The sequence below is a fragment of the Mesoplodon densirostris genome, chromosome X, assembly GCF_025265405.1.
Source record: "Mesoplodon densirostris isolate mMesDen1 chromosome X, mMesDen1 primary haplotype, whole genome shotgun sequence".
NCBI lineage: Eukaryota > Metazoa > Chordata > Mammalia > Artiodactyla > Ziphiidae > Mesoplodon > Mesoplodon densirostris.
The window spans coordinates 83,958,848-83,981,242 of record NC_082681.1 but is presented as its reverse complement, the minus strand read 5'-3'; the positions used below and the strand labels follow the sequence as shown (position 1 = coordinate 83,981,242).

The 22,395-nt window shown below is 39.3% G+C and overlaps 1 protein-coding gene across 1 annotated transcript in view; it reads left to right on the top strand.

Moving 5' to 3' along the window:
- HEPH (hephaestin) overlaps window positions 1-22,395 on the top strand; it is a 108,426-nt gene that overhangs the window by 2,003 nt on the left and 84,028 nt on the right. The window contains exons 2-4 of the mRNA XM_060086944.1: window positions 4,610-4,812; window positions 6,429-6,673; window positions 7,656-7,868. Coding sequence (XP_059942927.1) covers window positions 4,610-4,812; window positions 6,429-6,673; window positions 7,656-7,868 — 661 coding nt within the window. The remainder of the gene's footprint in view (window positions 1-4,609; window positions 4,813-6,428; window positions 6,674-7,655; window positions 7,869-22,395) is intronic.

The following is a 22,395-nucleotide window of genomic DNA, read 5'->3' as shown; positions in this document are numbered from 1 at the left end:
TTCATCTCATTTTATCTTCATAGCAACCTAATAGGGAGTCCAAAGCAGAGATTATCTCCATTTAAGAGATGAGGAAATCAAGGCTCAAGAAACTAGGTGACTTGTTCCATGTCATACAACTAATAAATGATGAATTCAGAACTAGAATCTATTTTTCTAGAGTCTAAAGACTTTCAATTTTACCATGAAATATCCAAGTGATTCTAAAAGAATGTTATGGGCTTTCCCTTTCTTCTGTTTTATAATGATAAACCAAGTTTTAAAAAAAACAACAATAAAAGTAGCAACAACAAATGCAGCTTTGGGAATAAAAAGGGAAGTTAGTGACTAGAAGAAATGAAAACTTATACTTATCAGATACCTACTAACTCCTTGGTTCTATTTCTTTCAAACACAGCTGAAAACAGCACTCAAACCTAAGTTTATCTGACTCAAAAGTTCTGGTTCTTTTCATATATCATTTTCCTTCCAAAGAAATTAATCTCAGCCATATACATGTGCCTATATGCTTACAATGTGTTATTGTATATAGGAACTTATGAGTGTGTATGTGTTATGGCTATCCATAAAATGTTAAAGCTTTGTGATTCTGGCAATTTTCAGTTCTAAAGCTATTTCCTTGTCTGTAATAATCATAGCCACTAGTACTTTTTGATCTCTTGTGCACTTGAGTACTTATTTGTGTTCTATTCATTTACAGACCTTAAGTTATTTAATCCTCACAACTACTCTGAGATGTAGCAAATAATATTAATTCTATTTCAAAGATCAAGACACTATGGCTTGAGAAGTGAAGCAGTTTATCAAGTCACAGAGCTAGGAAAAGCGAAGCCAGGATTTGTTTAAGCAGTCTGATTTCAAAGCCTGTGTCCTCAATGCAAAATGAGGAAGAAAATCCTTATCTCACAAGAATGTGAGAATTAAATAATATGGAATATATGAAAAACATACTGTACAGTGGAAAGTGCTAGGCAAATGCTAAGTTGCATTTTTCCCAGGTTCTATTCTCTAGTCCTTTTGGTCATTAGTCACCCTTTGAATGCTTTTTCATTTACTGCTGAAGTTCTATACCAGTCTCTTCTGGGAATATTTCCAAGTTAACCATGTGCTTCTTCAATTGTGAAACTCTTACCTGGGACAGTTTTCTCTCTACGTGAGTTTAAGGCACAACAGGCTTGCTGACACCTCTTTGATAAGGAAGCTTGAAGGGGGTGCATGTTGCATTCAGATTCTCATTGAATCAAGGACACTCCCTCCTTGCTGAGGACATGCTATTTGTGTATCCATATGTGGTACTATATGTTGGTGCATGTGAATGCCCCTGTATTTCATCAGTGAATGTGAGAGCTAGAAAGACTCTTTGAGAGCTCTTTATATAAAACATTTTTGTAGTTCTGTGTTTTTCATTTCATTATATTCCTGAAGATCCATGACCCCCCAAAAGTAAGTTATAGTCCAGCTCTATTATATTATGGATGAGAAAACTGGGGCTCACTAAGGTCACTCTTTGAACCAGTGGCGAACTTGACTAAAGTCAGCTGGTGGGAAAATGTGTGTCTATGTTGTTTTATGTCACTTTAGCAGTAGCCGTTTACATTACACCTACAGGGTCCCCATCACCATATCTGCCAGTAGATACACAAAGACCTCTAAGATGTGACATCCACGCTCAAGGAGTTTACAGTCCAATCTGGTAAGTAAAGACAGTTCATGAGGCAGGTTATGAGACAAAGAAAATAATAATACAAAGTTTGACTTCATGTATTTGGGTGTTATAGAGAGTAAATAGTTCTTCAGAGGACAGTGATATGGAGAGGCTAGAGGGGGCCTTCTGGAGCAGTTAGGATTTAAGTTAGCCCTTAGAGTTGAAATATAGAACATAAGATGTGTGAGAGACAGTAAGGATAAATTAACAAACTGTCACCAGGAGGGAGAAGGAAGAGGAAGAAAACCAACATTTACTGTCTGTTATGTTCTAAACACTAATTGTACTGGGGCTTTTTCATGTAAGTTTTCTAATTTACTTCTCCAAGGCTTATATTATTAGATATATTTTATAGATAAGAAAACAGGTCCAGAGTGGCTAAATATCACCCAAGACTACACAATTGGTCAGTAAGAAAGCCAGGTTTTAGGAAGAGGAATCCAAGAACAGGTCCTCCCACATATCAAGGGCTTTCTTCCAAATGTCATATGAAGACTGGATATTACACACTTGGGCCACTACTTTGTGTGGAGGGGTCTGAGAATATGTTGGGAAATCTATAGTTCTGTTTATCAATCAGGGTAAATATCTGGGGATTTCCTATCCTCTTGTGAGTCTGTGCATATTTTTGATTAATTGTCCCTAATATCATGTGCTTAGGTTGAGGATTTAGTGAAATAATTTATATATATAAAAAAAGTGAGCATCACATTTAGTGTGTAGTAATTTCTGCATGAATGATAGTTACCATCATTATTATCATCATCATGAATGATATTGATTAGATGGATCTCTGCCCATATGAATATATATGTCTGTTTCTGGAAATGATCATAACTACATATGATTGCATGTTTCAGAGTGTATGGGGTTTTCTCAGATATAACTATAGCTATAGGCATATACAAGCATATCTTGGAGATATTGTGGGTTTGGTTCCAAGCTACTGCAATAAAGTTAATATTGTAATAAATCTTCACACAATTTTTTGGTTTCCTAGTGCATGTAAAAGTTATCTTTATAATATAATGTAGTCTATTAAGTGTGTAATAGTATTACATCTTTAAAAATGTACATACCTGAATTTAAAAATATTTTATTGCTAAAACGTGCTAAACATCATCTGACAATACAGAAATGCCACAAACCTTCAATTTGTAAAACACACAATGTCTGTGAAGTGAAATAAAGTGAAGCACAGTAAAACAAGATATGTCTGTAAATGTTTTCTGTGTGTGCAAGTATATTTTGTGAAAAGTAGTATAGCATGGTAATTAAGAACATGTAAACCTGAAACTAACATAATATAGTAAGTCACCTATACTTCAATTGAAAAAAAAAAAACATAGACACTGGACTCATACTTCCTTGAGCTCACAACCCAACTCTACTGATTGTTAACTAGGTAAACTTGGACAAATTATCTTATACTGCTGCTCTGTGGTTTCTCCTTCTATAATATGGGGATAATAATGGCATCTGCTTCATAGTGTTGCTGTGAGAATTGAATGATTTAATCTGTAAAGCACTTAGAACAATGTCTGACATGTCATGCACACACTATAAATATTGATTTTTATTATTTTTTTAATTGAAGCATAGTTGATTTACAATGTTGTGCTTGTTTCTGGTGTATAGTAAAGTGATTCAGTTATATATATATATATATACTTTTTCAGATTCTTTTCCATTGTAGGTTATTATTATTATTATTATTATTATTTTGAAAGTGACTAAGGTCTTATGTGACACTGTGGTTCTAGTGTGGATGTAAGTGTCTGCATCTCTGCTTTTAGATAAGACTGCGTGTGTCTATGTATATGCAAGTGTATGTATATGTGTGTTTATGTTATGTAGCCTGTGTTTCTGGGATTGACTGTAGCTGTGTATAGTATGACTGAGTACTTCATATCAGCCCCAAAAAGTCTAACTGCCTGGCTGATGTATCAGAATGAAAGTTTAGAAGCTTAGTTCTAACTCTGACTCAAGAGTGAACACATTAAATGGATTTGTGCATGGCAGAGAACCAGCAGAGTACATTTCTTCTGATAAATGTGCTAAGTTCACAGCTTAGTGTATTTTTACAAACTGAGCGTACCCATGTAACCAGTAAGTAAATCAAGAAACAGAACATTTCCTAGAAACCTTCTTCCTCTGCCTTACTAGTCACTGATCCCTACCTTAAGAGAAAACATTATCCTGGCTTCTAACAGCATAGATTAGTTTTGCCTGATTTTGTACTTTATATAAATGAAATCATATGATGTATACCCTTTGTGTCTGGTTTCTTTCTGCACCATTGTATTTGTGAGAGGCATCCATATTTTCATGTACAGTGTTACTTTGCTCATTACCATTGCTATATAGAATTCCATTATATGAATAAAATATCCTCTACTCATCCATTACAGTGTTCATGGACATATTGACTGTTTCCAGTTTGGGTCTATGAACATTCTAATAAATGCATTTTGGTGAATTCTCATTTGTTTTTAAACACAGTTCATAGAGGATGGAAAGTGGTAATGGTGAAAACAGAGACACAGGGAGAATTAGTGACCTGATTTGGGTACCGAGTGAGTCAGTGGCTCAATCGGGCTACTGATGTCTGTTTCCTAATTTTTGGGCCAGAGTATATTCTTCTTTCTACATTGCTGAAGAAAATGGATCCAGATTTCTCTTCTGAGGAAAGTGATACACAATTGTCAGTACAAATGATTTTTAACTTTGCCCTCCAAAGTCCAATGTGTAGAGATCCTTGAACATTTGTTGAAAGGAAACAGATAAGGCAGAGATTCTAGGCTAATCGGTTTTTGTTTTCTCAGTCACTCAGTCTGCCTCTTGCCTCTTTACTTTTCCAGACACATGCAAAGCCCCTTTGTTCTCTTTCTTCTATACCGGCAGCTATTCATTTGCCAGTTTCCCAGAATAATGTGGGCCATGGAGCCAGGCCATCTTCTATGGGCTCTGCTGTTCGTGCAACCCTTGTGGCCCCGACTGACTGATGGGGCCACTAGAGTCTACTATCTGGGCATCCAGGACGTGCAGTGGAACTATGCTCCTACGGGAAGGAATGTCATCACGAACCAGCCTCTGGACAGTGACACGTAGGTTTAATCTCTTGTGGAATTAGAGATGGAGTTAGGGAGGGGCACTCTTGAGGTCAATAGGTAGCTCTTGAAGACCTTTCCCCAGGGTGTGGTTGCAGCCAGCTCCTGATCTCTCTGGGCCATAAGCCCAGTGATACATTTCCTGAGAAGATGACTAGTTGACTCAGGAGCCAGTATCGCATATGGAGTTCAGTTTTCCACAGTGAGGTGCCTAAGTATTTTTAGGGTCCTAAAGGTCATTCCATATTGCCTTGATTCTAAGGTGATATCCACAATGCTGTTTTAATAATAGGTATTTAGCTTTTAAACAAGAAAAAAAAACATGATATATATACAGTGTTTGTAAGATGTGTGTAGTATATGTATGCTGCCATAGTTCAATGGAACTATACTGATTTAAGATATGTAAAAATGTGAAAAAAATATCAGCCTTAGAATCAAGGAAAGAACAGCAATAGCTATCACTTATGTAACACTTTGTGACAGGTACCGTACTAGAAATTTATATACTTTGTCCCACCTAATTCTGACAGAAACTTTAGGAGGTGAGTATGAATATTCTCATCTTATAGATGAGAAAACTGAGGCTCAGGGAGATCAAGTGACTTGCCCAAGTCCAACAGCTAATAAACAGAGAGCTAGGATTTGAACCTGGGTAATGTGGATGCAAAGCTGGTACTCTTCTCACCATTCTGCCTCTCACAGATCCCACAGGATTAACCTTTCTTGATCTTAGAGCTTTGCAGGTGTTCCACAAATGCCCATTGAAAAAATCGAATTAATGTATTAAAAAATCTTTTGTGATCATGAATTGCTTTGTCTCTCCAAAGCCTCAGAGTTTTTCAAAGTTGACTGTAACATCTCAGAGCTCTCTAGGAAGAATTAGAATAAGAAAAACAGCTCTCTTTCTTAACAAACCATTTTTCTACTCATCTAGTTTTGGAGTCACAGAGTCTGTATTAAAAGTATCTTTGAGGGATAACTTTGTTATCCCCTTCTCCAATACTTCGAAGTAATAGTTAACATTTATTAAATTTTTACTATTTTCCAGGCACTTTTCTAAACTCTTTATGTATTTTAATTATTTTAGTCACCAGTAATAAGTGGTACCATGGCTATCTCCATTTTACAGATGGGGAAATTATGCACAGAGAAGTTAAGTAACCTGCTCAAAGTCCTACAGATTTGGAAATGGCAATATTGGCATTTAATTGAAACTTCCTGGCTCCAGAGTTTGTGAACTTAACCACTATGCTATAAGACTTCCCATATACAGCAGGGCAACACTAAGTTAGGCCACCTGGATAGGGAGTTGATCACTTAAAAAGAGTCTGTCCATAGTTGGTTGCCTCCCCATTATTATATATTAGGCTTTACTGAGAGAAATTGTCTATTTTGTAGGAAAAAAAATTGCTCAAATATCAGCAAATTCATATGGTTTAACTTAATACTTCTCATTGTCTAACAATTAAATTCTAACGTAAAGCTTTCATGTTTTGATCAGTACAATCCCATTTCCTCTTGTTTTGCCCTAAAAAAAGATGGACACTTTTTGGTCAGCCACCTCTGGAAAAAAAGGCAAAATTGTGGCTTTCTCTTTCCTTCCTTCCCAGAGTAGCTTCCAACTTCCTGAAGTCTGACAAGAACCGAATAGGGAGCAGATACAAGAAGACCATCTACAAGGAATACAGAGATGGTTCATACATGGATGAAATTGTTCAGCCAGCCTGGCTGGGCTTTCTGGGGCCAGTGTTGAAGGCTGAGGTGGGAGATATCATTCTTGTCCACCTGAAGAATTTTGCCACTCGTCCCTACACAATCCATCCACATGGCGTTTTCTATGAGAAAGACTCAGAAGGTAAATCAGCCCATCCTTTTTCTCCTACCTGCAACAAATATCCCTTTTTCTTTACTGCCATCTGAGAGAGAGGAGCTGGGAATGAAGATAGTGTTCCTTTTTGATCTGAGGTGGCAAGGACTCTCCTCAGAGAAAATATGGCTGGGTACTGTTATCAGTTCTGCTATTCACAGACTGTGTCACTTTGGGCAAGTCACTGTCCCTCTCTGAACCTCAAATTCTTCATTAAGAATGTAGAGATTCAATTTACCTTTTATCACAAAGAATTACTTGAATGGCTTTTCCATAAAATATTTGACTGTGTTTTGAAAAGAGAGGAGTGTTCTGTGAATGTAAGGGAGCGATATTCTTGTGCCACAGTCTTCCAAAAGGCCTATTGTTTTTCTTAAGAGGGAGATCGGTTTACTCATCTGTATCTCCTACTATCCCAGGCCCAATGGCCTATAGTACTGACACAACGGTGAGTGAGGGGAATAGAGAGCAAACTCAGAATGTCTTGACTTGACCATTAACTCCCTGTGGGCAAGTTATTTTCCCTCTGTTTTCTCTTTCATAAAATGGGAATAGAGCAATTGATCATTAAGTTGCCTTTAGATGGAAATTCTGTGATTGTCTTCTTTCTGTTTTTCAAAGTGAGTGCTTGAAGGAAGGTAATTTTTTTCTTTTCTCTTGCCTCCAGGTTATTGGCTTTGCACTAGAGCCTTACTATGTTAGGCTGTATAGCACTTTCTATGGTCATAGCTCCTTCCCCAAGGGCTGCTACCATTCTACCCACTGTTGATTTGAGGTCTAGCGTTCTTGGCTAGATATTACCTGAATCTGTGCCTTCCTTAGGTTGTGAGGAACACTGTGCTGAACTTTAGAACTCTTCCTTCCACAAGACTGGAACTAGGTATTCCATACGTCCCTCTCCCGGCTTCTACATCTGCCAGGCTCCTTCTCACTCACCCTGGGACTAAACATATGCAATTTCATTTTCTAGGATCCTTATATCCAGATGGTTCCTCTGGTTGGCTGAAAGCTGATGACTCTGTTCCCCCGGGAGGCAGCCACATCTACAACTGGACCATTCCAGAAGGCCATGCACCCACTGATGCTGACCCAGCATGCCTCACCTGGATCTACCATTCTCATGTAGATGCTCCACGAGACATTGCTACTGGCCTCATTGGACCTCTTATAACCTGTAAAAGAGGTATAAGCCCCAAATGTGAGCTGTGAGATACAGTTTGGGATATCTAGGGGAAGCAGTGATATTGCTGAGTCACCTACATATTAAGCAGCAGCCTGGGGAGTGTTAATTTAGCACCCTAGTTTATTAATAGGAATAAATCCTGCCAAACTCCCCTTTTCACTGTTTTTTTCTATTTCACTACTTGTTTTTTCTAAAAACAAGCAAAAAAACAGAAACAAAATACTTAAAAACACTTTGCTACTTTCTTTTTTTCTTATTTTACTTAAAAAAACTCGAATTAGTAATGATGGAAGTCAAGTTACATAAGAGTAAGTTTAACAGCCTGTTGGATAGGATTGGAAGTGTAGTCATCAGAATGTGGGGAGGATTGTGGGTTTGGTTTGAAATATGATATGTTTAAGGTGTAGTCAGGCCTGAAGACCTGTGTGTTACAGGAGTGTGGTAAGATCAAAGCCCTGAGTTGAAGATATAGGCAGCGATGGTGGGAAGGAATTATTCTAGATCCTATGTACCTCACCATCAAGTCATAGGTTCAACTGAATTGGTGGTTTCATGTGGGGAATTTAGAAATAGAAATTAGCAGCAGAAGTCTCTACCTACTTTTCTATTGCTGATAGACTCTTAGGGCCCCTTTTTTTCTATTCATTAATTATGAGTACCCCTTACAGCTTACTGTTGCTAAAGAAAGAAGGTTCTTTTTTTTTAACATCTTTATTGGAGCATAATTGCTTTACAATGGTGTGTTAGCTTCTGCTTTATAACAAAGTGAATCAGTTATACATATACATGTTTCCATATCTCTTCCCTCTTGCATCTCCCTCCTTTCCACCCTCCATATCCTACCCCTCTAGGTGGTCACAAACCCCCGAGCTGATCTCCCTGAGCTATGCGGCTGCTTCCCACTATCTATTTTATGTACAGGAGTGTACATATGTCCATGCCATTCTCTTACTTTGTCACAGCTTATGCTTCCCCCTCCCCATATCCTCAAGTCCATTCTTTAGTAGGCCTGTGTCTTTATTCCCAACTTACCCCTAAGTCCTTCATGACTTTCTTTTTTTTTCTTAGATTCCTTATATGTGTGTTAGTATATGGTATTTGTTTTTCTCTTTCTGACTTACTTCACTCTGTATGACACACTCTAGGTCCATCCACCTCACTACAAAAAAACTCAATTTCGTTTATTTTTATGGCTGAGTAATACTCCATTGTATATATGTTCCACACCTTCTTTATCCATTCAATTGTTGATGGACACTTAGGTTGCTTCCATGTCCTGGCTATTGTAAATAGAGCTGCAATGAACATTCTGGTACATGTCTCTTATCGAATTATGGTTTTCGCTGAGTATATGCCCAGTAGTGGTATTGCTGTGTCATATGGTAGTTCTATTTTTAGTTTTTTAAGGAACCTCCATACTATTCTCCATAGTGGCTGTACCAATTTACATTCTCACCAACAGTGCAAGAGTGTTCCCTTTTCTCCACACCCTCTCCAGCAATTATTCTTTCTAGATTTTTTGATGATGGCCATTCTGACCAGTGTGAGATGATATCTCATTGTAGTTTTGATTTGCATTTCTCTAATGATTAATGATGTTGAGCATTCCTTCATGTGTTTGTTGGCAATATATATATCCTCTTTGAAGAAATGTCTATTTAGGTCTTCTGCTCATTTTTGGATTGGGTTTTTTGTGTTTTTTTTTTGTTGTTGTTATTGAGCTGCATGAGCTGCTTGTAAATTTTGGAGATTAATCCTTTGTCAGTTGCTTCATTTGCAAATATTTTCTCCAATTCTGAGGGTTGTATTTTGTTCTTGTTTATGGTTTCCTTTGCTGTGCAAAAGCTTTGAAGTTTCATTAGGTCCCATTTGTTTATTTTTTGTTTTTATTTCCATTTCCCTAGGAGGTGGGTCAAAAAGGGTCTTGCTGTGATTTATGTCATAGAGTGTTCGGCCTATATTTTCCTCTAAGAGTTTGATAGGGTCTGCACTTACATTTAGGTCTTTAATCCACTTTGAGTTTATTTTTATGTATGGTGTTAGGTAGTGTTCTAATTTCATACTTTTACTTGTACCTGTCCAGTTTTCCCAGCACCACTTATTGAAGAGGCTGTCTTTCTCCACTGTATATTCTTGCCTCCTTTATCAAAGATAAGGTGACCATATGTGCGTGGGTTTATCTCTGGGTTTTCTATCCTGTTCCATTTATCTATATTTCTGTTTATGTGCTAGAACCATACTGTCTTGATTACTATAGCTTTGTAGTATAGTCTGAAGTGAGGGAGCCTGATTCCTCCAGCTCCATTTCTCATTGTCAAGACTGCTTTGGCTATTCGGGGTCTTTTGTGTTTCCATACAAATTGTGAAATTTTTTGTTCTAGTTCTGTGAAAAATGCCAGTGGTAGTTTGATAGGGATTGCATTGAATCTGTAGATTGCTTTAGGTAGTAGAGTCATTTTCACAATGTTGATTCTTCCAATCAAGAACATGGTACATCTCTCCATCTGTTTCTATCATCTTTACTTTCTTTAATCAGTGTGTTATAATTTTTTGCATACAAGTCTTTTGTCTCTTTAGGTAGGTTTATTCCTAGATATTTTATTCTTTTCGTTGCCGTGGTAAATAGGAGTATTTTCTTAAATTCAGTTTCAGATATTTCATCATTAATGTATAAGAATGCAAGAGTTTTCTGTGTATTAATTTTTTAGCCTGCTACTTTACAAAGTTAATTGATTAGCTCTTGTAGCTTTTTTTTTACTTTAATTTTTCCTCTTTTTATTAAAATCCTTCCCCTCACCCCCATCTGTCTTAATGTTAGAATCTCTTTTTTTATTAGTTTCTGCTTTATAGCAAAGTGAATCAGTTATATATATACATCTGTTCCCATATCCCTTCCCTCTTGCATCTCCCTCCCTCCCACCCTCCCTATCCCACCCTTCCAGGCGGTCACAAAGCACCGAGCTGATCTCCCTGTGCTATGTGGTTGCTTCCCACTATCTATCTACCTTACATTTGGTAGTGTATATATGTCCATGCCTCTCTCTCACTTTGTCACAGCTTACCCTTCCCCCTCCCCATATCCTCATGTCCATTCTCAAGTAGGTCTGTGTCTTTATTCCTGTTTTACCCCTAGGTTCTTCATGACTTGTTTTCTGGTAGCATCTTTAGGATTCTCTATGTACAGTATCATGTCACCTGCAAACAGCGACAGCTTCACTTCTTTATTCCGATTTGGATTCCTCTTATTTCTTTTTATTCTTTGATTGCTGTGGCTAAAACTTCCAAATCTATGTTAAATAAGTGTGGTGAGAGTGGGCAGCCTTGTCTTGTTCCTGATTTTAGTGGATACATTTTCAGTTTTTCACCCTGAGGACAATGTTGGCTCTGGGTTTGTCATATATGGCCTTTATTATGTTGAGGAAAGTTCTCTCTATGCCTACTTTCTGCAGGGCTTTTATCATAAATGGGTGTTGAATTTTGTTGAAAGCTTTCTCTGCATCTAGAGATGATCATATGTTTTTTTCTCCTTCACTTTGTTAATACGTTGTATCACATTGATTGATTTGCGTATATTGAAGAATCCTTGCATTCCTGGAATAAACCCCACTTGATCATGGTGTATGATCCTTTTAATGTGCTGTTGGATTCTGTTTGCTGGTATTTTGTTGAGGATTTTTGCATCTAAGTTCATCAGTGATATTGGCCTGTAGTTTCTTTCTTTGTGACATCTTTGTCTGGTTTTGGTATCAGGGTGATGGTGGCTCATAGAATGAGTTTGGGAGTATTCCTCCATCTGCTATATTTTGGAAGAGTTTGAGAAGGATACGTGTTAGCTCTTCTCTAAATGTTTGATATAATTCGCCTGTGAAACAATCTGGTCCTTGGCTTTTGTTTGTTTGAAAATTTTTAATCACAGTTTCAATTTCAGTGCTTGTGATTGGTCTGTTCATATTTTCTATTTCTTCCTGGTTCAGTCTCAGCAGGTTGTGGATTTCTGAGAATTTGCCCATTTCTTCCAGGTTGTCCATTTTATTGGCATACAGTTGCTTGTAGTAATCTCTCATGATCCTTTGTATTTCTGCAGTGTAATTTGTTACTTCTCCTTTTTCATTTCTGATTCTATTGATCTGAGTCTTCTCCTTTTTTTTCTGGATGACTCTGGCTAATGGTTTATCAATTTTGCTTATCTTCTCAAAGAACCAGGTTTCAGTTTTATTGACCTTTGGTATCGTTTCCTTCATTTCTATTTCATTTATTTCTGATATGATCTTTATGATTTCTTTCCTTCTGCTAACTTTGGGGTATTTTTGGTCTTCTTTTTCTAATTGCTTTAAGTGTAAGGTTAGGTTGTTTATTTGAGATGTTTGCTGTTTCTTAAGGTAGGATTGTATTGTTATAAACTTCCCTCTTAGAACTCCTTTTGCTGCATCACATAGGTTTTGGGTCTTTGTGTCTCCACTGTCATTATTTTTTATTCCCTCTTTGATTTCTTCATTGATCACTTGGTTATTAAGTAGTGTTCCATTTAACCTCCATTTGCGTGTATTTTTTACAAATGTTTTCCAGTAATTTATATCTAGTGTCATAGCGTTGGGGTTGGAAAAAATTCTTAATATTATTTCAATTTTCTTAAATTTACCAAGGCTTGATTCATGACCCAAGATATGATCTATCCTGGAGAATGTTCCATGAGCACTTGAGAAAAATGTGTATTCTGTTGGTTTTTGATGGAATGTCCTATAAATATCAATTAAGTCCATCTTTTTAATGTATCATTTAAAGCTTGTGTTTCCCTATTTATTTTCATTTTGCATGATCTGTCTATTGGTGAAAGTGGGGTGTTGAAGTCCCCTACTATGATTGTGTAACTAACGATTTCCTCTTTTATGGCTGTTAGTATTTGCCTTATGTATTGAGGTGCTCCTATGTTGGGTGCATAAGTATTTACAATTGTTATATCTTTTTCTTGGATCGATCCCTTGATCCTTATGTAGTGTCTTTCTTTGTCTCTTGTAATAGTCTTAATTTTAAAGTCTATATTGTCTGATATGAGAATTGCTACTCCAGCTTTCCTTTGATTTCCATTTGCATGGAATATCTTTTTCCATCCCCTCACTTTCAGTCTGTATGTGTCCCTAGGTCTGAAGTGGGTCTCTTGTAGACAGCATATATATGGGTCTTGTTTTGTTTCCAGCCAGTCTGTGTCTTTTGGTGGAGCATTTAATCCACTAACATTTAAGGTAATTATCGATATGTATGTTACTTTTCCCATTTTCTTAATGGTTTGGGGTTTGTTATTTTAGCTCTTTTCCTTCTCTTGTGTTTCTTGCCTAGAGAAGTTCCTTTAGCATTTGTTGTAAAGCTGATTTGGTGGTGCTGAACTCTCTCAGCTTTTGTTTGCCTATAAATATTTTAATTTCTCCATCAAATCTGAATGAGATCCTTGCTGGGTAGAGTAATTTTGGTTGTAGGTTTTTCTCCTTCATCACTTTAAATATGTCCTGCCATTCCCTTGTGGCTTTCAGAGTTCCTGCTGAAAGATCAGCTCTTAACCTTATGGGGATTCCCTTGTGTATTATTTGCTGTATTTTCCTTGCTTCTTTTAATATGTTTTTTCTGTATTTAATTTTTGATATTTTTATTAATACGTGTCTTGGTGTGTTTCTCCTTGGATTCATCCTGTATGGGACTCTATGTGCTTCCTGGACTTGATTAACTATTTGCTTTCCCATATTAGGGAATTTTTCAACTATAAGCTCTTCAAATATTTTCTCAGTCCCTTTCTTTTTCTCTTCTTCTTCTTGCACCCCTATAATTCGTATGTTGGTGCATTTAATGTTGTCCCAGGTGTCTCTGAGACTGTCCTAACTTCTTTTCATTCTTTTTTTCTTTATTCTGCTCTGCAGTAGTTATTTCCACTATTTTATCATCCAGGTCACTTATCCGTTTTTCTGCCTCAGTTATTCTGCTATTGATCCCTTCTAGAGTATTTTAATTTCATTTATCTTGTTGTTCATCATTGCATGTCTCCTCTTTAGTTCTTCTAGGTCCTTGATAAATGTTTCTTGCATTTTCTCTATTCTATTTCTAAGATTTTGGATCAACTTTACTATCATTATTCTGAATTCTTTTCCAGGTAGACCGCTTATTTCATCTTCATTTGTTAGGTCTGGTGAGTTTTTACCTTGCTCCTTCATCTGCTGTGTGTTTTTCTGTCTTCTCATTTTGCTTATCTTACTGTGTTTGGGGTCTCCTTTTCACAGGCTGCAGGTTCGTAGTTCCTGTTGTTTTTGGTGTCTGTGCCCCATGGCTAATGTTGGTTCAGTGGGTTGTGTAGGCTTCCTGGTGGAGGGGATTAATGCTTGTGTTCTGGTGGATGAGGCTGGATCTTGTCTTTCTGTTGGGCAGGTCCATGTCTGGTGGTGTGGTTTGGGATGTCTGTGCCCTTATTATGATTTTTGGCAGCCTCTCCACTAATGGATAGGGCAGTGTTCCTGTCTTGCTAGTTGTTTGGCATAGGGTGTCCAGCACTATAGTTTGCTGGTCCTTGAGTGAAACTTTGTCTTGGTGTTGAGATGGAGATCTCTGGGAGATTTTCGCCTTTTGATGTTACATGGAGATGGGAGGTCTCTTGGGGGCCAGCGTCCTGAAGTTGGCTCTCCCACCTCAGAGGCACAGCATTGCCTCCTGGCTGGAGCACCAAGAACGAATCAGAGCATCCACACGGCTCAGAATAAAAGGAGAAAAAATAGAAAGAAAGGAGGAGGATAAAATAAAATAAAGTAAGATAAAATAAAATAAATTTATTAAATTAAAAAAATATTATTAAGGGAAAAAAAGTTTTTAAAGTAAAAAAAAAACTTATGGACGGACAGAATCCTAGGACAAAGGGTGAAAGCAAAACTATAAAGACAAAAGTCTCACACTGAAGCATACACATACACACTCACAAAAAGAGGAAAAGGGGAAAAATAACATATCTTGCTCTGAAAGTCCACCTACTCAATTTGGGATGATTCGTTGTCTATTCACGTGTTCCTCAGATGCAGGGTACATCAAGTTGATTGTGGAGATTTAATCAACTGCTCCTGAGGCTGCTGGGAGGGATTTCCCTTTCTCTTCTTTTTTTGCACAGCTCCTGAGGTTCAGATTTGGATTTGGCCATGCATCTGCGTGTAAGTCGCCTGAGGTCTTCTGTTCTGCACTCAGACAGGATGGGGTTAAAAGAGTAGCTGACATGGGGGCTCTGGCTCACTCAGGCTGGAGCGAGGGAGGGGTACGGATGTGGGGCGAGCCTGAGGCGGCAGAGGCCAGCATGACATTGCAGCAGCCTGAGGCACACCGTGCATTCTCCCGGGGAACTTGTCCCTGGATCACCAGACCCTGGCAGTGGCGGGCTGCACAGGCTTCTGGGAGGGGAGGTGCGGGTAGTGACCTGTGCTTGCACACAGCCTTCTTGGTGGCGGCAGCAGCAGCCTTAGCATCTCATGCCCATCTGTGGGGATCCGTGGTGACAGCCGCAGCTTGTGCCCATCTCTGGAGCTCCTTTAAGCAGTGCTCTTAATCCCCTCTCCTGGTGTACCAGGAAACAAAGAGGAAAGAGAAAGTCTCTTGCCTCTTGGGCAGGTCCAGACTTTTTCCCAGACTCCCTCCTAGCTAGCCATTGTGCACTAACTACTTCAGGCTGTGTTCATGCCGCCAACCACTGTCCTGTCCCTGTGATCCGATGGAAGTCCGAGCCTCAGCTCCCAGCCTCTACCCACCCCAGCGTGTGAGCAGACAAGCCTCTGGGGCTGGTGAGTGCTGGTGGGCACCGCTCCTCTGTGCAGGAATCTCTCTGCTTTGCCCGCTGCACCCCTGTTGCTGTGCTCTCCTCCGCAGTTCCGAAGCTTCACTCTTCAGGGGCTTCCTAGTATGTGGAAACCTTTCCTCCTTCACAGCTCCCTCCCACTGGTGCAGGTTCCATCCCTATTATTTTGTCTCTGTTTTTTCTTTTTTCTTTTACCCACCTAGGTACATGGGGAGTCTCTTGTCTTTTGGTAGGCCTGAGGTCTTCTGCCAGTGTTCAGTGGGTGTTCTATAGGAGCAGTTCCACGTGTAGATGTATTTCTGATGTATCTGTGGGGAGGAAGGTGATCTCCGTGTCTTACTCTTCTGCCATCTTCCTCTGCTTCCAAGAAAGAAGGTTCTCACTTCCGGGTAAGATGGCGGAGGAGTAAGACGCGGAGATCACCTTCCTCCCCACAGATACACCAGAAATACAGCTACACGTGGAACAACTCCTACAGAACACCTACTGAACGCTGGCAGAAGACCCCAGACCTCCCAAAAGGCAAGAAACTCCCCACATACCTGGGTAGGGCAAAGCAGAGAGATTCCCGCACAGAGGAGCGGTGCCGAGCGGCACTCACCAGCCCGAGAGGCTTGTCTGCTCCCCCGCCGGGGCGGGCGGTGCTGGAGCTGAGGCTCGGGCTTCGGTCAGAGCGCAGGGAGAGGACTGGGGCTGGCAGTGAGAACTCAGCCTGAAGGGGGCTAATGTGCCACAGCTAGCCGGGAGGGAGTCCGGGAAAACTCTGGAGCTGCCGAAGAGGCAGGAGACTTTTTCTTCCCTCTTGGTTTCCTGGTGCGCGAGGAGAGGGGATTAAGAGTGCCGCGTAAAGGAGCTCCAGAAACGGGCGCGAGTCGCGGCTGAAAGCGCGGAGCCCAGAGACGGGCGTGAGACGCTGGGGCTGCTGCTGCCGCCGCCAAGAAGCCTGTGTGCGAGCGCAGGTCACTGTCCACACCGCCCTTCCGGGAGCCTGTGCAGCCTGCCACTGCCGGGGTCCCGGGATCCAGGGTCGGCTTCCCTGGGAGAACGCACGGCGCGCCTCGGGCTGGTGCAACATCACGCCGACTTCTGCCGCTGCAGGCTCGCCCCACACTCCGTGCCCCTCCCTCCCGCCCGGGCTGAGTGAGCCAGAGTCCCCGAAGATGCTGCTCCTTTAACCCTGTCCTGTCTGAGCGAAGAACAGACGCCCTCCGGCGACCTACATGCAGAGGCGGGGCCAAATCCAAAGCTGAGACCCAGGAGCTGTGAGAACAAAGAAGAGAAAGGGAAACCTCTCCCAGCAGCCTCAGAAGCAGCGGATTAAGGCTCCACAAACAACTTCATGTACCCTGCATCTGTGGAATACATGAATAGACAACAAATCATCCCAAATTGAGGAGCCAGGAGTCAGTGCTGTGCCTCTGAGGTGGGAGAGTGAACTTCAGGACACTGGTCCACAAGAGACCTCCCAGCTCCACATAATATCAAACGGCGAAAATCTTCCAGAGATCTCCATCTCAACACTAGCACCCAGCTTCACTCAACGACCAGCAAGCTACAGTGCTGGACACCCTATGCCAAACAACTAGCAAGACAGGAACACAACGCCACCCATTAGCAGAGAGGCTGCCTCAAATCATAAAAAGTCCGCAAACACCCCAAAACACACCACCAGACGTGGACCTGCCCACCAGAAAGACAAGATCCAGCCTCATCCACCAGAACACAGGCAGTAGTCCCCTCCACCAAGAAGCCTACACAACCCACTAAACCAACCTTAGCCACTGGGGACAGACACCAAAAACAACGGGAACTACGAACCTGCAGCCTGCAAAAAGGAGACCCCAAACACAGTAACATAAGCAAAATGAGAAGACAGAAAAACACACAGCAGGAGAAGGAGCGAGATAAAAACCCACCAGACCTAACAAATGAAGAGGTAATAGGCAGTCTATCTGAAAAAGAATTCAGAATAATGATGGTAAAGATGATCCAAAATCTTGGAAATAGAATAGACAAAATGCAAGAAACAGTTAACAAGAACCTAGAAGAACTAAAGACGAATCAAGCATCGATTAAAAACACAATAAATGAAATAAAAAATACTCTAGATGGGATCAATAGCAGAATAACTGAGGCAGAAGAACGGATAAGTGAGGTGGAAGATAAAATAGTGGAAATAACAGCTGCACAGCAAAATAAAGAAAAAAGAATGAAAAGAACAGAGGACAGTCTCAGAGACCTCTGGGACAACATTAAACGCACCAACATTCGAATTATAGGGGTTCCAGAAGAAGAAGAGAAAAAGAAAGGGACTGAGAAAATATTTGAAGAGATTATAGTTGAAAACTTCCCTAATATGGGAAAGGAAATAGTTAATCAAGTCCAGGAGGCACAGAGAGTCCCATACAGAATAAACCCAAGGAGAAATACACCAAGACACATATTAATCAAACTGTCAAAAATTAAAAACAAAGAAATCATATTAAAAGCAGCAAGGCAAAAACAACAAATAACACACAAGGGAATCCCCACTCGGATAACAGCTGATCTCTCAGGAGAAACTCTACAAGCCAGAAGGGAGTGGCAGGACATACTTAAAGTGATGAAGGAGAAAAACCTGCAACCAAGATTACTCTACCCAGCAAGGATCTCATTCAGATTTGATGGAGAAATTAAAACCTTTACAGACAAGCAAAAGCTGAGAGAGTTCAGCACCACCAAACCAGCTTTACAACAAATGCTAAAGGAACTTCTCTAGGCAAGAAACACAACAGAAGGAAAAGAACTACAATAACGAACCCAAAACAATTAAGAAAATGGGAATAGGAACATACATATCAATAATTACCTTAAATGTAAATGGACTAAATGCTCCCACCAAAAGACACAGACTGGCTGAATGGATACAAAAACAAGACCCATATATATGTTGTCTACAAGAGACCCACTTCAGACCTAGAGACACATACAGACTGAAAGTAAGGGGATGGAAAAAGATATTCCATGCAAATGGAAACCAAAAGAAAGCTGGAGTAGCAATTCTCATATCAGACAAAATAGACTTTAAAATAAAGACTACTAGAAGAGACAAAGAAGAACACTACATAATGATCAAGGGATCAATCCAAGAAGAAGATATAACAATTGTAAATATTTATGCACCAAACATAGGAGCACCTCAATACATAAGGGAAATATTAACAGCCATAAAAGGAGAAATCGACAGTAACACAATCATAGTAGGGGACTTTAACACCCCACTTTCACCAATGGACAGGTCATCCAAAATGAAAATAAATAAGGAAACACAAGCTTTAAATGATACATTAAACAAGATGGACTTAATTTATATTTATAGGACATTCCATCCAAAAACAACAGAATACACATTTTTCTCAAGTGCTCATGGAACATTCTCCAGGATAGATCATATCTTGGGTCACAAATCAAGCCTTGGTAAATTTAAGAAAATTGAAATTGTATCAAGTATCTTTTCCGACCACAATGCTATGAGACTAGATATCAATTACAGGAAAAGAGCTGTAAAACATACAAACACATGGAGGCTAAACAATACACTACTTAATAACGAAGTGATCACTGAAGAAATCAAAGAGGAAATTTAAAAATACCTAGAAACAAATGACAATGGAGACACGACGACCCAAAACCTATGGGATGCAGCAAAAGCAGTTCTAAGAGGGAAGTTTATGGCAATACAATCCCACCTTAAGAAACAGGAAATATCTCGAATAAACAACCTAACCTTGCACCTAAAGCAATTAGAGAAAGAAGAACAAAAACATCCCAAAGTTAGCAGAAGGAAAGAAATCATAAAAATCAGATCAGAAATAAATGAAAAAGAAATGAAGGAAACGATAGCAAAGATCAATAAAAGTAAAAGCTGGTTCTTTGAGAAGATAAACAAAATTGATAAACCATTAGCCAGACTCATCAAGAAAAAAAGGGAGAAGACTCAAATCAGTAGAATTAGAAAATAAAAAGGAGAAGTAACAACTGACACTGCAGAAATACAAAAGATCATGAGAGATTACTATAAGCAAATCTATGCCAATAAAATGGACAACCTGGAAGAAATGGACAAATTGTTAGAAATGCACAACCTGCCAAGACTGAATCAGGAAGAAATAGAAAATATGAACAGACCAATCACAAGCACTGAAATTGAAACTGTGATTAAAAATCTTCCAACAAACAAAAGCCCAGGACCAGATGGCTTCACAGGCGAATTCTATCAAGCATTTAGAGAAGAGCTAACACCTATCCTTCTCAAACTCTTCCAAAATATAGCAGAGGGAGGAACACTCCCAAACTCATTCTACGAGGCCACCATCACCTTGATGCCAAAGCCAGACAAGGATGTCACAAAGAAAGAAAACTACAGGCCAATATCACTGATGAACATAGATGCAAAAATCCTCAACAAAATACTAGCAAACAGAATCCAACAGCACATTAAAAGGATCATACACCATGATCAAGTGGGGTTTATTCCAGGAATGCAAGGATTCTTCAATATACACAAATCAATCAACGTGATACACCATATTAACAAACTGAAGGAGAAAAACCATATGATCATCTCAATAGATGCAGAGAAAGCTTTTGACAAAATTCAACACCCATTTATGATAAAAACCCTGCAGAAAGTAGGCATAGAGGGAACTTTCCTCAACATAATAAAGGCCATATATGACAAAACCACAGCCAGCATCATCCTCAATGGTGAAAAACTGAAACCATTTCCACTAAGATCAGGAACAAGACAAGGCTGCCCACTCTCACCACTCTTATTCAACATAGTTTTGGAAGTTTTAGCCACAGCAATCAGAGAAGAAAAGGAAATAAAAGGAATCCAAATTGGAAAAGAAGAAGTAAAGCTGTCACTGTTTGCAGATGACATGATACTATACATAGAGAATCCTAAAGATGCTACCAGAAAACTACTAGAGCTAATCAATGAATTTGGTAAAGTTGCAGGATACAAAATTAATGCAGAGAAATCTCTGGCATTCCTATATACTAATGATGAAAAATCTGAAAGTGAAATCAAGGAAACACTCCCATTTACCATTGCAACAAAAAGAATAAAATATCTAGGAATAAACCTACCTAAGGAGACAAAAGACCAGTATGCAGAAAATTATAAGACACTGATGAAAGAAATTAAAGATGATACAAATAGATGGAGAGATGTACCATGTTCTTGGATTGGAAGAATCAACATTGTGAAAATGACTCTACTACCCAAAGCAATCTACAGATTCAATGCAATCCCTATCAAACTACCACTGGCATTTTTCACAGAACTAGAACAAAAAATTTCACAATTTGTATGGAAACACAAAAGACCCCGAATAGCCAAAGCAATCTTGAGAACCAAAAATGGAGCTGGAGGAATCAGGCTCCCTGACTTCAGACTATACTACAAAGCTACAGTAATCAAGACAGTATGGTACTGGCACAAAAACAGAAAGATAGATCAATGGAACAGGATAGAAAGCCCAGAGATAAACCCACGGACATATGGTCACCTTATCTTTGATAAAGGAGGCAGGAATGTACAGTGGAGAAAGGACAGTCTCTTCAATAAGTGGTGCTGGGAAAACTGGACAGGGACATGTAAATGTATGAGATTAGATCACTCCCTAACACCATACACAAAAATAAGCTCAAAATGGATTAAAGACCTAAATGTAAGGCCAGACACTATCAAACTCCTAGAGGAAAACATAGGCAGAACACTCTATGACATAAATCACAGCAAGATCCTTTTTGACCCACCTCCCAGAGAAATGGAAATAAAGACAAAAATAAACACATGGGACCTAATGAAACTTCAAAGCTTTTGCACAGCAAAGGAAACCATAAACAAGACCTAAAGACAACCCTCAGAATGGGAGAAAATATTTGCAAATGAAGCAACTGACAAAGGATTAATCTCCAAAATTTATAAGCAGCTCATGCAGCTCAATAGCAAAAAAACAAACAACCCAATCCAAAAATGGGCAGAAGACCTAAATAGACATTTCTCCACAGAAGATATACAGACAGCCAACAAACACATGAAAGGATGCTCAACATCTTTACTCATTAGAGAAATGCAAATCAAAACTACAATGAGATATCATCTCACACCAGTCAGAATGGCCATCATCAAAAAATCTAGAAACAATAAATGCTGGAGAGGGTGTGGAAAAAAGGGAACACTCTTGCACTGCTGGTGGGAATGTGAATTGGTACAGCCACTATGGAGAACGGTCTGGAGCTTCCTTAAAAAACTACAAATAGAACTACCATATGACCCAGCAATCCCACTACTGGGCATATACCCTGAGAAAACCATAATTCAAAAAGAGACATGTACCAAAATGTTCATAGCAGCCCTATTTACAATAGCCCGGAGATGGAAACAACCTAAGTGTCCATCATCGGATGAATGGATAAAGAAGAAGTGGCACATATATACAATGGAATATTACTCAGCCATAAAAAGAAATGAAATTGAGCTATTTGTAATGAGGTGGATGGACCTAGAGTCTGTCATACAGAGTGAAGTAAGTCAGAAAGAGAAAGACAAATACTGTATGCTGACACATATATATGGAATTTAAGAAAAAAATGTCATCAAGAACATAGGGGTAAGACAGGAATAAAGACACAGACCTACTAGAGCATGGACTTGAGGATATGGGG